Here is a 17,813-nt window from a genome sequence, read left to right on the forward strand (position 1 = left end):
CATTTCTATCCTATCTTCATCTTATTTAAAATTTTTTTTTTTAGTTGTAGATCGACACACCTTATTCATTCATTCATTCATTCATTCATTTATTGATTTTTATGCAGAGGATCAAACCCAATGCCTTACACATGCTAGGCAAGTGCTCTACCTCTACCACTGGACCACAATCCCAGCCCTTCATCTTATTTTTAAAAGTTCCTTTTCCACTAAGGAAATGACACCTGCCTGCATAAACTTTCCATGGGGAATTTATTCTATCATTTTATGCTTATATACATTAGGATGACCACTTCTAATAAAGGCTAGGGCAAGATATGACACAGAAAAAGCCCAAACTCAAGAGTAGAAGAATCAGCAAGTATTATTGCTCGGCAGAAAAAAACTTAGGTTAAAGAAAGAACTCCTGATGACTAATTTCTCTGAGGGTTTAAAAAATGGGACATATAAAAAAGAAATTAACATGCTTTATTATGATTTTGTCTAGAGGCTATAGACTAGGTAAGTGGCCCTCAAGGTTCATATACTCTGTATTAAAAACGTTCAAAATTGTTATTTAAATCTATCCAGTGTCTGAGTACTTTTGAGACAGGGTCCTGCTATACTGCTCAGGATAACCTTTAACTCTTGGTTTCAAGCAATCCTCTGCCTCAGCCTCCTGAGGACTCCTGGGTGCATACCACCCCCAGCGTCAATACTTTTAAAAGTATAGGAACAACATACATAATGAACACAAAAAAACACACTGCAAAGTATTCTAACTGCTAAGCCACTTACTTGGACTTACCAGACATCCACAGATATCTTAGGTGATTAACTCCATTGTAAGATAAATTATGTATCATAGTCTAAGAACTGATACAACCAGGATAAAAGCCTTATTTTTAGATCTGAGCCAAGATTTCTTTCCTCTAGGGTAAAATTTATAATACAGTCATACTGTACATGAATGAAAATTTTTAAAGTCACAACTTAAGCTAAAAGAACATATTCTGAGAATGGAAACTTAAGTTAGGGTCAGTTAAGGTAATGGTGTCAATGAGCCAGTCAACTACAAAGGAGTGAAACAATGTATTTAAGAACTAAAGTCCTTATCTTTGCACCCTCCCCTGAATACACAAAAAACCCCAGTAATCTTAACAATAAAAACTTCCAGGGAACTGAGGATTTAAAGTTACTGAATCAAATTTCACTAAAAGGTCTGGGGTTGTAGTTCAGTGGTACAGTGCTGGTTTAGCATGTGTGAGGCCCTGAGTTTGATCCTCAGCACCACATAAAAATAAAATAAAGGTATTGTGTCCACCTACAACTAAAACAAAATATTTTTAAAAAATTTTCACTAAAAGCCTAAAACAACCATTTGGCCCAAAGCAACTACCGAAGACAATCCTTATACCCTTTTCTCCATTCTGTCCATTTTTCCTTTGCTTTCACTTACAAAGTGGGTACAGTTACTCAGTTATTTTCCTTGAGAGAAATTTACTCATTTATATCTCTAAGGAAGAAGATAGGAGTTAATGGGGAGCTCGGGAAGAGGTCATCTACTAAATGAACCCAAAAGACAAGACAAAACTGACAAGAGTTAGTATAACAAACTGTAGAGTGGGAAGGGTTTACTTTCCTCTAATTTGACCAAGTTCAGTATTACTCCTACTCATGAAAATATTCTTTTGGAGTATTATTTAGTCAATAGAGGAGAAACCTTAGAGAATTTAAACACATAATTAAAGAAAGACAATAATTGGTCCCATGCAACCTGGTTTCTCACTTAATAGACAGCTTAAATGTTGTCACTAATTTCCACTGGGTCCACTTAACAAAAACTTAAGTGGTAGCCAGCTGTGGTGGCATATGCCTGTAATCCTGGTGACTCAGGAAGCTGAGGCAGGAGGATCACAAATTCTAGGCCAGCCTCAGCAACTTAATGAAACCCTATCTCAAAATAAAAAATAAAAAGGGTTGGGATGTTGCTCTGTGATAAGAGTATCTCTGGGTTTAATCCCCAGTGCCACACAATACTTAAAGTCAACTACTATTCAGAAGCCTACAGGTGAAACATTTTTTGGAAGAGATGTCAACATACACTTGAGAGGGAAAGACTACAAAAACTACAATAATGTACTACCACATATCCACAAGAATGGCTCAAGTTACAAAGACTAATAACACCAATTTTGGGGAGGATGTGGAACTCATAAACTGCCAGAGGGTGTAAGCACTGGTAAAACCACTTTGAAAATCTTTTTTAGCAGGATTTCCTAAAGTTGTCCATATGTGTAGCATATGATCAGACCACTCCATTTCTATATACACACATAACAGAAATGCATACAAATGTCACAAAGACATGTACAAGAATGTGCAAGGAGATTTATCCAAGCTGATTCCTGAAAAAAGCCCTAATGTCCATCAACAGCAGAATATATAAATATATTGCTAGCTTAGTCATACAATAAAATGAAGTATCACACAATAAAAATGAACTATTGCTACATGACACATGGGTTTTTCTCATGAAAGTAGTCAGAAATAAAATAATACATTATATGTTTTTGTTTATGTAAAGTTCAAAAAGGGGCAAAACTAATCCATGGTGTTAGAAATCAGGGCAGAGAAACCTTTAGGGAGGAGTGATCACTATTGAGATATATGGGTGTGTCTGAGATAAATTGATCAGACATGCACTTTTGTCTTTTCTTTCAGAGGAACCACTGTGCCACTTTAGTTCAGCATGAATTTGGGAGTTATCCAGGAAGGCATTCTGTTCATTCAAGCCCTATTTTTTTTTTTTTCCCCCCAGGGCTGGGGATCAAATCCAGGGCCTCAACCATGGTAGGCAAGTACTCTACCACTGAGCTACATCCCAGCTCCAAGCCCTGTTTTTTGAATACCTATTATCCATTAAGACTTTTTTTTTTTAATTGGTACTGGGATTGAACCCACGGGAGCTTTACCATTAAGCTACATTCCTGGTCCTTTTTATCTTCTGTTTTGAAACAGGGTCTCACTAAATTGCTGAAGCTGGCCTCGAACATGCAATCCTCTTCCTTTAGCCTCGAGTTGCTGGGATTACAGGCGTGCATATTATTAATACCTACTCTGTAGCAGGCACTGGAAACACAGTGGTGAGCAAATGAGACGTGTTCCTACCCTCTCAGAGCTTAGAATTTCATGCAGGGGCCAAATTATCCAACAGATGGATGTATCTACAAGGGGATGTCACATGTACAAGCCACAGAAGCTCAGAATGGGCAAAAGTAAAAGTGGATAAAGTTGAAAAAATCCCAAAAGGAGATGATGAGATAGGCATTTGTTTTGCTTTTAGCATCTTACCTGGCTCAGAGCTGCTGCTGACTTCGGGTCTAGAGCAGCAGACATGATTTCTTTTTAGGCTTCTTCTTTTCCACTGGTGTTTTTCTATTTATCTGTCTGACCAGGTCATAAAATATCTAAGTAAAAAGAAGGAAAAAGTACTTAACCAATATTTGAGACTTCATCCCAGAAAACAATTTTGATTCTGTTAAATATTATGCTCTTAGATCTGTATTTTGCTGCTGTTTTGAAGCTGGGTTTCTTAGAAGTCCCAGCTGACTCTCAGTTAGGGTAAAGAAGGACTTACCTATTTATGAAGGAAGTACAATTGCTCTCAGACATTCAGTAATAAGAACTGGTAGTGAAAACTTTAAAATTATGGGAAAAGTTGCAAGAATAGTACCTAAAATTCACCAATCAGTAACATTTTGCCACTTATTTTACCATTTTTCTCTCTATGCACACACTAATTTTCTTAATCATGTGAGAGTAGTCTACATTCCACACAGGTCCCTTATGAGCTGAGTGTGCATTTCCTAAGAACAAGAATACTGTCTTTCATAAGTGTCTTACAGTTATCACATTCAAGACATTTAAGCATTGACACATTATTTGGTATTATCTACAGTGCAAACTGCAACCTCATCAACTATCCTAATAATGTCCTAAAAAGCAACCTCCCCCCACAACCAGGGATAGAATTCATCCAGGATCACACATATTTTGTTTCCTGACACATTTTAGTCTTTTTGGGGGGCGGGGCTGGCTACCAGGGATAGAACTCAGGGGCACTCGGTTACTAAGCCACATCCTCAGTCGTATTTTGTATTTTATTTAGAGATAGGGGCTCAATGAGTTGCTTAAAGCCTCACTTTTGCTGAGCTTGGCTTTGAACTTGCAATTCTCCTGCCTCAGCCTCCTAAGCCACTTTTTAGTGTTTTAGAATGAGCAACAGTTCCTTGGATACTATCTTCCAGGGCATCATCATTTATGAAAAAAGCTAGTAGAGTTATAAAATTTCCCTGAATTTAAGTTTGCCTGATATTTTCTAATGATTAGATTTCAGGTATACGTTTTTGGGTGAGATAGGATAAAAAGAGATATTCTGTTTGTTTTCAGGCGTCACATATAGTTACATGATTTTTGTTTGCCCCCTTTTGGTGATATTAATTTTGGTTAAAGTGAAAAACAGAAAAAGTCCACTGATCCTTGATTTGAAGGGACAAATGACATGTTCAAGTGGAAAGTATAAAGTATTGAAAATAAAAATACAACCATACTTATTTCACAAAAGCAGATTATTTTAATTTTGATAAGATTATATACAATTTATAGCTGTAAGTATTCCAAAGTGTTGAAACTTGGAATAGATCAGCTGAATTTGGTACTTCACTATGAAATGCAGACCTGGAATAAAAACAAGTATCATGGAAGTTCCTTACTGTTACTCATCTGGAATAAATAATGCTTTGTAGAGATGGGTAAAAAAAAATATATACTGCCTTAAAAAACAAAAACAAAAACTGCCTAGCTGGGCATGGTGGCACAAGCCTGTAATCCCAATTACTCAGAAAGTTGAGTCAGGATAATGGCAAGGCCAGCCTGAGTAATTTAGTGACACCCTGCCTCAAAATAAAATAAAAAGTTCTTGGGATGAAACTCTGTGGAAGAGCACTTGCCCAGCATGTGTGAAGTCCTGGGTTCAATCCCCAGTTTGACAACAACAACAAAAAAATTCCCTACAAATGAACTGGCTTTAAGTAGCAAAACAGGGACAAGTGGCAAAATCTGAATACATACCAAACATGAATTGTGTTTACATCAATTTTCCTGATTTTATTTTTCTTTATTTCTTTTGTGGTGCTAGGGATTGAACCTAGGATGATCTTTTACACGCATGTTAAGTGTTCTACTACAAAGCTACACCCTGGCCCAACTTTCTTGATTTTAATAGCTGTGTTGTGGTTGTGTAAGAGAATGTCTTTGATTCAAGGATATATATACTAAAATATTTAGAAATAAACAAGTATTATTTTTACAAACCTGTTGCAAAACGTTAATAACTGGAGAATCTGAATAAAGAATACACAGAAATTTTATTGTTCTTGAATTCTTTGAGTACATTTTAAAATATTTTAAAATTATTGACCTGTATTTAAGATAGTAAGTAATCGCATTTCTTTTAGATGATAAACAATCATCTATTTACTTTTTAAAATGGTCCAAAGATTACACTGTTAAAAAGGAAAAAATATGAGTGATTTATTCCAAAGTTGTAAATAATTTATATTTCTGCTCCATCCTCCCCACTCCCATCTTCTTGAAACCACTTAACTATTATCTTATTTCTAAGAAAAACACAGAATTTATGAATAAAATGGTAGTTGATTTAACAACTCCAAAGTTCAAGTTGTTTCACAACTCTGAAACCTTCAAGAACTTAACATGCATAAGCCACAAATGAGGTCTCATGAGTTCCAGAGGCTCAATGTGTAAACTATAATATGAAAAATAATAAAAAGGTAAACCATAACAGTAAGTTATTAAACACACGTGTAGTTTCTATTTCAGTTTATTCATGCCAGTCAGTTTCCAGTCTCTGGCACATATCTTACAGAAGGAAACTAATTTGGTAATATTACTTTAAGTTATTTCTTTGGAAAACATTGCCTACCTCACAGCAGCAGAAGGTTCAGTGATGAGGACAAGTTCGAACTATAATATTTGGTTAGAAATGCTGAAAGTCCCCAGCCTAGGTTCTTCCTCATCTCTCTGAACTATAGAAAAATCTAAAGGGAACACAGAATAGAGTTTCTCAATCCCTCTCCCATTCCTAAATTGGGATGTCTTGATTCCAATTATTACTCCAGTGTCAGCAAAGAACAATTAATTCTTGATTAGGACTGATGTGATTTGGGAATAGCTATATACTACTTTTAGAACACAAAAGTGGTGTGGAAAAGAGTTAAAGAAAAAAAAATCAGAAAATAAGAGAGCTTGGATAAGTGGTATGTCCTTGTCTAATTCCAAATTTAAGGCCAAGAGTTGAATCTTATGAAAGCTATTATCCCTCTATCTTTAGTCATTCGGAAATCACACAAACATTTATAAGACAGCTTAAGTCATCTGAGGAACTATTAACTATCAAAGGAATCCTGTTTCTGGATTATTAGGCTATAAAGAGAGAAACATTAAAAAGAGATGGGAAAGGGGAGTCTTAAATTATACTCTTAAGAATTTCTAGCATAAAGATTATATTTTTTAAAAAAAAGATTCTTAAAAAATGGCTAGTGCCTTTCATTTTGTTTTATCATTTTTCTACCTTTGTTTTACAAATCTTCTTGTCAGGGGTTGACTTTAACAAGACTGCCATGAAAAAGTAGTTTCTACGCTGGGACTGCAACCAGAAGAGGTGTAGTAGCATGTAGATTCCTACAAACATTCAATGCCAAAAGATGAGGAACAGTTCCCCTCCACTGCACTGTGGCTCTCACAGGAAGAGGCCCTGTGTGCTGGACATCTGCCCAACTAAGCATCAGAACTCCAAGAAGTTGAGTGGTAACCAGGGAGGGTGATGTCAGGGACAGTAAGGAATGAATCCCTAAAGTCAACAATCCTACAGAAGGTGACCTTATACCACTGTTTCACTAACCAAGTGAATTCACCAGTCTTAATGGGTTATCAAAGTTACTTTTTCTTTCTTTTAAAGAAAACTGAAGTAATAGTTAAAATTTTATCATAGCTACGTTTTTTGAAATAACCTCTAGGAAACTATAATTCTATAGCAGAGAAAGTTGAAGCTGAATGCATACCAAATTTCCTTTCATTTACTTGGCAGTGAATAAGAAGTATCTGTCATTGAAGATCTCGGGAGGACTTGCTCTCTGCTAGGAGGTAAACTTTTTAAGGGTGGAAACAGTTTCAGTATGGATGTCTATCACCTAGGTGCCTATTATAGTGCCAAGAACACAGTAGGTAGTCAATAAATATATGCTGAATAAATGAAGCTTAAACATTGTTTTCATATACTCATTAAAAATGGTTTAATGTGCCAGGTGTGGTAGTAGACGCCTGTAATCCCATTGGCTTGGGAGGCTGAAGCAGGAGGATCACGAGTTTATCAAAGCCTCAGCAAAAGCGAGGTATTAAGCAACTCAGTGAGACCCTGTCTCTAAATACAAAATAGGGCTGGGGATGTGGCTCAGTGGTCAAGGGTCCCTGAGTACCCCCCAAAATAATAAATAAAAATGCTGGGGATGTAACTCAGTGGTAAAGCACCCCTGGGTTAAATCTCTAGTACCACCCCCCCCCCACCAAAGGTTTCATCTAAAAAAGAAAGGTTGCCTTTCCTTTTCTTCTTCTTCTTCTTTTTTTTTTTTTGGTGGTACTGGGACTAGACCCAGGGGTGCTCTGCTACTGAGCAACATCCCCAGTCCTTTTTATTTTAGACAGGGTCTCATTAAATCGCTGAGGTTAGCCTTTGTTATGGTTTGGATGTGAGGTCCCCCAAAAGGCTCACATGTGAGACAATGCAAGAAGGTTCAGAGGAGAAATGATTGAGTTGTGAGAGTCTTAACATAATCATTGAATTAATCCCTGATGGGATTAACTGAGTGATAACTGGAGGCAGGTGGGGTGTGATTGGAGGAAGTGGTTAATTGGTGGCTTGGCTATGGAGTATATATTTTGTATCTGGAGCATTGAGTCTCTGTTTCCTGATCAAAAACATGAGCTGTTTCCCTCTGCCACACTCTTGTGCCATGATGTCCTGCCTCATCTCAAGCCCCAAGGAACGGAGCCAGCCTTCTATGGACTAAGACCTCTGAAACCATGAGCCCTCAAATAAACTCTTCCTTCTCTACGGTTGTGCTGGTCAGGTCATTTAGTCACGGCACAGAAAAAGTTGACTAAAACAGCCTTGAATTTGCGATTCTCCTGATCAGCTTTCCAAGTCACTGGGATTTACAGGTATGAACCGCCACACCCAGTAGGCATTCTTGATTATTTTAAGAAACAGCAGAAAGTGAGTATGTTGAATTTTTTTTTCCCTTGCCAGATATTTAAAGTAATTTGGTTGCTTTAAAAGTCAGATAACAGTCTAGTAGTATATTAGTCAAGGAAAAGTGACCTAAAGAATCACAGACCAGAGAGAAAAAGCAAGCACAAAGAAAGGACTCTGCTAACCTAACATTCTCTTATTCTTAATCTGTGTTTTAAGCAATCTGAATTCTGACTACCTGTGATGCTACAAATGATAAGCACACAGGCTTGCTGTTTTTAAAAGGTTTTATGATACAGTTAACAAAAGCAAATGGAATCACCTAAGTTTTAGCTTGATTAGTGGGCACTGGTTGGGAATTGTACTGATTTTTTTAAGGGAATCAGTAAAGTTGGTCCTTTAGACCCAGGCACCCAAGCATGCAGCTTACTTACTAAAGCACTCCAGTCCACAGTTACATTCTCAAGAGACAAGGAGTGCTAAATTCAGGAACAAAAAAGAGCTTTGTGCACTTGCTGTATCAGGCATAAAGGACTGAGTAAATTCCAGTGACATGTCCATTCTTATAGATTCCCCATTTTTCTGCATGCACTAAAAGCAAGGCAAGACCAAGAACATCAAACTCTGTGGTATTCACAAAGGCACTAACATCTTTCTGTGTAATGAAGGTTCATTATAAAAACTACTTTGATTTTTGTACTATCCTACTTGACTTTTTACACGCATCAGAATAGATAATTGTTATAATATAAGGGTATTGTGACAATTTTCACACACCACTTTCTGACATATTATTCAAAGGCTTAGCAGATCTTTATACATATTCTTCAATTTTAACAGCCTTTTTGACAATAAGATAAAACTTAAATATCCTCATTATTGCTATCAAAGTGACCTTATATAAGCTAAGGAATATTGTTGCTAGGAACTACATAGTATTTTCTAGAAAGTGATACAATCAATTTTGCTCCAAAATTTTCTTTAAAAAAAGATGGCTATTAGTTTAAAGTAAAGAAAACTAAAAAGGCACATGTTTGTATCGTCCAGCAGTTGTAAATACCTCATTAACGTTGATCTTTGACTTTGCAGAAGATTCTAAAAAGGCACAGTTACACCACTGTCTTGCTAAATTCTGGCCCTGTTCTTTGCCAACTACTCGCTCATCTTCCAGGTCACATTTATTGCCAACCAAAATCATTGGAACCTGTGTGAAGGAAAAAACCAAAAACATACAATGAGCAACAACATACTCATTACTCAGTCTCTGTATAAATAAGCAATTACCTGCCATCAAATGAAATGTATTAAAACTACAAACTTCACTGATTGCTTAAAAAAAGGCACTGTATGTTTGTATATTGGGGTGGGGAGAAGAGAATGGAAGGAAAGGAAAAGATCAAAAAATATACAAAGAGATCCTACTAAGTTCATATGTCAAGTTACTTTAAGAATGTAATCCCAAAATTCTCATGGGGACTACTATAAATAGCTGAATTTCTAAAAGAAAAAGAACCTTCTGCAATAGAGAAGAATGTATTCACTGAACCTATGTAACATAAATACTTCATCAAACAGGTCTAAAAAATGGTAAAAGTAGTGACAAGACCAACACAATAATAGCTTCTACTTCTACATTTGACATCTAGATTTGAAGATTATTTGAGTGCCATATTAAAAGAGTGTTAGCAATGAAAATAAAGCCAGAAGGAGCTATGTTTTCCAGTTTCCTCCATATCACAAATGGTTGGCTATATCCATCCACAACTCCCTACTTCCAGTAAATAGGTAGCTAACATGCTGTTAACTTCCTCATTTAAAAGGTGTTCAAAGAAGTCATTTGTGTGTGAGTTGATGGACACTACACAAAAGAAATAATTCAAGAAACATGGTACACCTTCTACTTAAACAGGTAATTGTCAAAGAGTTAGACTAAATGCACTAGGCTCTACAACTCCATCTTTTTTTTTTATTACAAGGGATAAGGGGATTAACATTACCAGAGTTCAGTGATCTGCACATAATTGTCTATGAAAACAGAACTCTTTTGGATAAATTAGTCAAGGAAAAGAAGAAAACTATTCATTAGGTTATGAGTGGTTATGAGTCATATTGCATAAATCCCTCCCACCCTACAATATTACCAAGGTTAAGGTCCTGAGCAAATATATTAATAATTAGAGAAAACACAAAAAGACAGAAAAGGTACAACTGAAAATTTACATGCTAATTTATACTGCTGAAAAGAAATTCTCTTTAACTCGAAACTACGGTAAAAAAGAAACATATATTTTATTTTTGCAAAAGAAAGACACCACCAACAAAATGCTATTCATCAAATAAGATTTCTAAAGCAAAACCAAAAAAATTTTAAATCCAGTTAATTAAAATCTCTAACATAATTCAAAGGGAAAAAGTACATGTAAATAAAAACTATACAAATAGAATTTTAGAAATAGAAACATATCATGTTTCTTGAACTCTATATTTGACACAACAAAGCTCAACTTGAGACCCACTTCTATGAATTACTTTTGACTCCTCTTCTTTCTCCACTATACTTTTTATTCCACACAGCACAAGTTCTTTATCACATATGTCCTCATTTTCTAAACATCTCAGCATATTATTTGTAGATTAATTTTTAAAGTTAAAATTTATTTTGGTCATAGGGGCTCTTTCTGGCATGTGGTAGATTCCTTCTAAATCACCTTTTGATGAGAAATCAGACACTTTATTTGGCCAGAGTGAGATGGCTGTATATCTTATACAGAGAAAAATACTTACATCTTCTGTATCCTTAACCCGTAAAATCTGTTCCCTCAAGTCCTGTAAGTCATTAAATGTGGACTGAGCTGTAATAGAATACACTAGTGCAAACCCTTGGCCATTCTTCATATACAAATCCCTCATGGCTGTAAACTGCTCCTATAATTTAAAAAAAAATCCAATTATAAATATATAATTTTTTGAATATATACTGGAATAATTTCAAACAGAACAATCACAAGAGAGCTTGTACATTTACATGCTATAATGACAGAAAACATAAGACATAATACATATTCTAGCAATTCTGAGGTAAATGCTCCTGTTCCCTACTTAGGGACTAGAAACAATGACAACAAACTATTGAATTAGAAGACATTTTTTTTTTTTTTTTTTTTTTTTTGAGATGGGTTCTAGACATGTTGTTTAGGCTGGCCCTGAACTTGCAACCCTCCTACCTCTACCTCCCAAGTAGAAGAAATTCTAAACTACCTCCATCTGCTTTTGTGCAATTTAGGGAAAAAAAATTCTTTTGCACATACAAATCCTACTTAGTTTACTACTTGGAAAATTTATAATACAACTGCTACTCAAGTAGAAAAAATCTGAGGCACAAATCCACTATTGAACTATAGCTTAGTCATCCAGCACAGTCTCAATATCTCTAGTGGCAAATTTTATCATCTTTATAATCATTAGACTTTCTCTTTCTTTTTTTTCTGTCATCTCCTTCAGTCAGATTGGTAACATTTAGTCATTCAGCTATAGTCACATCAAATTAAAATTACTTTTGTTTCAATTTTAAACCCACTTCTTTTTTGGTGACACTTGTTGCTATATGTTAACTATAGATATTAAATAAGACATAATCTTATAAAATTAAAGCACATATAGCAGAATATTTAAAAATACATATATGTTGGGTCTTGATTACTATACATTTTGGATCTTCCTATCTTTGGAAACATTAAACGTAAGGCTAGGTTACAAGGTCCTCGAACTTTTTGTTTCCTTGGCTTGCTGGTTTCCCATCATCACTCCCTCTGTTTAGTCTACTACATCTGAAATAATTCTAGTTGTTCCACTCAAGCTGATGCACTCAATTTCTATTCCAAGCAGTCTCTGCTATTGTAGCACTGTGACTGAACTTTTTTTCTTTTTTTTTTGTGGTGCTGGGGATTGAACTCAGGGCCTTGTGCATGTGAGGCAAGCAATCTACCAACTGAGCTATATCCCCAACCCTGTGACTGAACTTTCTACACCGCTGTCAGTGCATCTTCTGGGAAAGATGTAAAAACTTGAGTTTTTTTGTTTTTGTTTTTTTTGATTTTTCATTAATAAACTTTATTAGAAATTCTGGCATTACTATTCCTACTATATTCTCTTGAGATCATGGTCTCTGTTACTTATTACTTATTAATCAAAAGAGTAAACACATATAGGCAACCCAAGTTTTTCTGTCTTCACAGAATCCCAAATGAGAAGCCCAACCTCCTTCCTAAGGATACTATAGAAGATTCACACATTCAACAATTCCCATAGAGGCCCTCTACACGTCAGACATGTTGCAGGCCTAGGGATATGTTGGCAAATGAGAAACAGAAGTCTCTGGAGGAGTCTTAATAGACAAAATAAATAATCAAATAAATAAATAAAAATTTTAGAATGGTAAAGTATCCCAGATGGTAATAAATGACACAGAGAAAAATAAAGCAGGAGAGGGGGACAGGAAGTTTCTCTGGAGATTAGGAATGCAAGTTTATGTACTAAAGGGAAGGCCTAACAGGTAACAGGAAGGTCACAAAGGTGAGGAAGTAAGCTCTTTTGGATATAAGAAAGTGTCCCAGGCAAAGGGAATAGCAAATACACGGGACCTGAGGGAAAACATACATAGTGTTTGAGAAGTTGTAGGAGGCTGGATTCATTGGACTCCATTTACTAGTGGACATGGAAGGCAGGGTCAGGGAGGAAAATGACTACCTTAACTAAAATTCTGATTTAAAATAACTTTTTTTTTTTTTTTTAAAGCACTGATTACAACTCCTTACTTCAACATAAGGAGAGGAAACTCAACACATATTCTGCAGGTGAACTCAAAATACAATTTAATCATGTGTGTGTGGGTATTAAGAACATCACAAATTATTTTATATATCTAAGAAAACTTAAGTCCTACATTCACAGAGAATTTTTAAAAAATCAGAATGATTACTTTTAATTCAGATGACAAAAACTGCTCTCAAATTAAAATATGTTGGGGGAAAATAAAAGTCCTTACTGTTCCTGCTGTGTCCAGGATTTCCAGCATACACTGTTGGCAATCTACTTCAACTTGCTGTTGAGAGTGAAAAGAAGAAAAATTGAAAAAGTAACATCAAAAGCTCATTCTATTTTTCTTCTACCTCTTCATCCAAAGTACCAACTAACAACTACGACGCATTTTTCCAGTATTGTGCTACACTGGTTGGGACTAAATTTGATACCATATAAAGAACAGGGGTCTTCAAGCACATTCTGTTAACATTACAGAAGTCAAGATGGTTAATGTTAAGTGTGGATATTTTCTGACCATGATAATGATGTTTATTTGTTCTTTTAGAAGGCAAATGGCATATTTTAGAATTTAATAAAAACTGTAAATACATTTCCAACAGAAAAAAAATGCATATAGTATGTATATTCACATTCAGAGAAAATAAAGTATTAAATGGCTCAAATGCATATGAGATTTTGAGGTAAGGAAAGTTGCAAGTATATCTAAAAAGAACAAATAACAAAAGAAAATGTGCAAACTTACTATATTCAAGTTTTCAAAATTTTACTAAGGTAGTCACAAAATCTAAGATATAAGGAAAGCACAAAAGTATTAAAGAGCACTGAGCTCAAGCATTCCTCAAGACTTGAAGAAAAGGGCTCTTCATTAGAAAAACACTGTGTTAAGGTGAAATTTTATACTCTGAATTCCATTTTCTCACTATCTTATAAAAGAGGAGGAGATTGGCCTAAAGTGTCAACAATCAACTGTGTGGAAAAGTTTTAATAAAGAAGGGACTAAGAAAGTTAGTCCTTTAGCATTCTAAGTACAGACCTTGCTTTGTGGATGAAGATTTAACTAGCAACTTATTTGGGGAAATTTCAGTAAAGCAATACTGTCTTCTAAAAATGAATTTATTAACAGAGCATTTTAAACTTTGCTTCTGTATCAGACAGAAACTCATCATCCTACGAGGCATGGGGCAATTAAGAAACCTGCACAGTTTGCACCCAGGCATGTTTAGTGAATAATGAATTAGGTCTGTAGTTCACCATGTATCTAGAGCAGTTTTCTTTTCAATTTGAAGACCATGAAATTTCTCTGCCAGTACTTCTTGATGAACTTAATTCAACAAAAGTTATAGTACTATTAAAGATAAATTCTAAAAACATCTAACAAAGCAATACTTTCTATTTGTTAAAAGATAGGTTTAATTTTTGGGGGGGACAGGTATATATCCTTGGCTACTGTTTCCCCAATATACTTGGAAAATAAAATTATAAAAATTCTCACAATTCTTGGTAGTCTTATAACAGATTATTATTATTGCTTTGGTCATGATCAACAACCTGATTTTTTTTCCTTTTAAAAACAGACTTTATTTTCTTAGAGCAGTTTTAGATTCACGGCAAAACTGAGGTGAAGATACAGAGATTTCCTATATTCTTTCTGCCTACATCAAGTATAGCTTCTCTCTACTGTTAACACCCTGGGTCAGATTGGCACATCTGTCACAACTGATGAACTTACAGTGATACCATCGGTATCACCAGGGTCCCACAGTTTACATTACAGACTGCTTTTGGTATTATACAATCTATGGTTTTGACAAATTATGACATGTATCCCCATTACAGTATCATACAGATTCTAATTTTTGATAGTCTAACAGTAAAATATCTTTATTTTTTTTTTATATAACTAAACAAAAAATCAAAACTTTCACTCACTGGATAACTTTAAGCATAAAATTGATATTAATTTTTGTTACGTTTAAAAAGTAGTTGAAAATATACCTACTATTTTGTTCAGTTTTTGCCAACTTTAAAACAAAATTTCCCCACTAGGAAAATGTATACACTAAAGAGCAAATTACTAATCACTAACAGAATACAGAGCTTTCTATATCTAACCAATATTCTATAAGAAATATTTATCAAGGAGAAACTTAAAAACAGATGTAGCATATATTTCTATAATTTTTCAGTCTTAAATAAAAGCAATTTCATGGATCAAATTTTAAAGTCATAATGAAATACTCAAAAGCATGCATACACAGTTTCACATTTTACCTTTCTGTAGGAATCCTCTATCGTTGGGTCATATTTTTCAACAAAAATTCCCTGAACAAACTGAACTGTCTAAGGGAAGAGAAACAGAAAAATTAAGGGCTTGAAAGAAATATTAAACCTTCTTGAATGTTACTTAACCTCACAAAGTTGGAAATATTAAATGAAATTATGTTAAAATTCTGGGTAAATACACAAATGCAAAGTATCATTATTTCCCATTATAATTAAGAAGTATACCTATTTAAAAAAAGGTGGTCAAATTTAAAAATTCATCAATACTGCTGCAACTATTACACTAAATAACTAACTATATTAAGTTTCAAAACAGATGATATAAATAAGATTCTAATTTAAAAATCCATACTTAACCTATTACTTCTTTATATAACTTCATAACTTTTATCCCCTGTTCTCAGAAGAGACAGAGAGAGAATGGGTCTAAATTTTTAAGCTGTACCAATGTGGGGAAGAAGAGAAAAGGGAATATAAATTTACTGAATGCCTGTTGTGTTCCAGGTTAGTCACTTTAAATTTATAATATTCAAGCTTTACATTCACTCCCAAGTAGTTATTTTTCCCATTTGCCAGCAGAGATTCAAATGTGCCATTTTCCTGATTCCAAAGTCTTACTCTTTACATTGGAAAATACTGCCTCATCTTACTCAACTGTTATCTATGCAGTCCTCCCTTATCTGTGGTTTCTGACAACAACAGCAGTTACCTGCATTCAATCATGACCCAAAAATATTAAATGGAAAAATCACAGAAATAATTCGTTTTCAACCATATCATTCTGAACAGTGTGCTGAGGTCTTGTGTCACACTGCTCTGTTCCATACAAGATACAAATCATTCCTTTGCCCAGTGTATCCACACTGTATATGCTATCTACTCATCAGTAGTTACTTTGTAGCCATGTCAGTTATCAGATCAGATTAACTGCTGAGGTATCACAACACTTGTATTCAAATGACCCCTGCTTTATTTAATAAAAGTCACAAAGCATAAGAGTAGTGATGCCTGCAATTAGAATGTACCAAGAGAAGCTGCAAAGTGTTTCTTTAAAGTAAAAAAGTAAAATTTCTTGACTTAATAAAAGATAAAAACAATTGTAGGCTTTACAGCATGTTATTGTTCTTAATCTCTTACTGTGCCTAATTTATAACAAACATTACCACAGCCATGCAGGTAGAGGGAAAAACATAGTATAAATATTGGGTTCAGTACTATTTGTGGTTTCAGACATCCTCTGGGAGTCTTGGAATGTATCCAATGCAGATAAGGGGTGACTATGGTACTTTTATCTCTAAGATTTCTGTAAGCACATGCTAGCAACAACATTATTTTATCATTCAGTAAATAAAAGGAATCAAGAAGATGGTTGTGAGATATCTTCTAGGCAGCTTTAAAACAGGATCTGGTACATTACTGCCTAAAAGCAAAGGTAAACATTTGGACTGAGATCATTTACATTTAAATTACTCAAAGGAATATTTTCTACCTTATTTGAGCTTGAGTTAAGCAGATTAACTGAAATATAATAAACTTGGAACTTTTTAATTCTTCCTAAGTTCCTATTATTCAGAGGGAATTCAGGATATAATCACACTAAAAGCTTTAATCATCATTTTTAATTTTTTCGGTACTGGGGCTTGAACCCAGGGACAGTTAGCCACTGAACCACATCCCCAGCCCACTTTTATTTTTTATTTTGAAACAGAGTTTTGCTAAGTTGCTTAGGGCCTTCCTAAATTGCTGGGATTACAAGCATGAGTCACCATGTCCGGCTTTAATAATCTTTTTTTGTTTGTTTGTTTTTCCTGTGGTGCTGGGGATTAAACCCAGGGCCTTGTGCATGTGAGGCAAGCACTCTACCAATTGAGCTATATCTCCAGCCCTAATGGTCATTTTTATCAAGAATTTGATCACCTCATATTTTTGGTTTGACATGATTTAAATAATATTGGTCTAGGGAAAAGGGTCATACTATTTTCCTAATGATATTAAGAGGTATTCTCCTTCTCTCATTAAGTTTACGAGAGTTTTCCAAAGGTTATAGAACATATGCTACTGCAAGAAACTGGATAAAGAAGGCGTGAAAACCCAACCCCCTTCTGTAAGTCAGACATTTATGAGATTTGCAAAAATGAAAAACAATCCCATATTTTTCACTTCTAAAAGTCAGCTTTCATTACTCCTATAAAAATAAATAGTCTTTCATATTGGAACTCTTCCTCTTGTATCATTTTCCTCTCCAAAGGATTACTGCCTCCAACATACAAATTTGGAAACACGCTCTACTACCTCAAATCCCCAAACTAAAACAAAAGCTTCCCTTAACCTCGTGATCCCTCCAGCTTCTGCACTTTTTCTTTGTAATAGTCAAACTTCTTTAGCGTCGACATTGTAG

General features: G+C 34.9%; 1 protein-coding gene across 5 annotated transcripts in view; it reads right to left on the reverse strand.

Moving 5' to 3' along the window:
* Rap1a (RAP1A, member of RAS oncogene family) overlaps positions 1-17,813 on the reverse strand; it is a 103,721-nt gene that overhangs the window by 4,304 nt on the left and 81,604 nt on the right. For all 5 annotated transcript variants that reach the window (XM_047542433.1, XM_047542404.1, XM_047542415.1 and 2 more), the window contains 5 exons: positions 15,404-15,472; positions 13,356-13,412; positions 11,096-11,236; positions 9,372-9,515; positions 3,334-3,449 (listed from right to left, as the gene is read on the reverse strand). In XM_047542433.1, the coding sequence (XP_047398389.1) occupies positions 3,363-3,449; positions 9,372-9,515; positions 11,096-11,236; positions 13,356-13,412; positions 15,404-15,472 (498 nt within the window). In that variant the 3' untranslated portion in view covers positions 3,334-3,362. The remainder of the gene's footprint in view (positions 1-3,333; positions 3,450-9,371; positions 9,516-11,095; positions 11,237-13,355; positions 13,413-15,403; positions 15,473-17,813) is intronic.

Source organism: Sciurus carolinensis, chromosome 1 (genome assembly GCF_902686445.1).
Source record: "Sciurus carolinensis chromosome 1, mSciCar1.2, whole genome shotgun sequence".
NCBI lineage: Eukaryota > Metazoa > Chordata > Mammalia > Rodentia > Sciuridae > Sciurus > Sciurus carolinensis.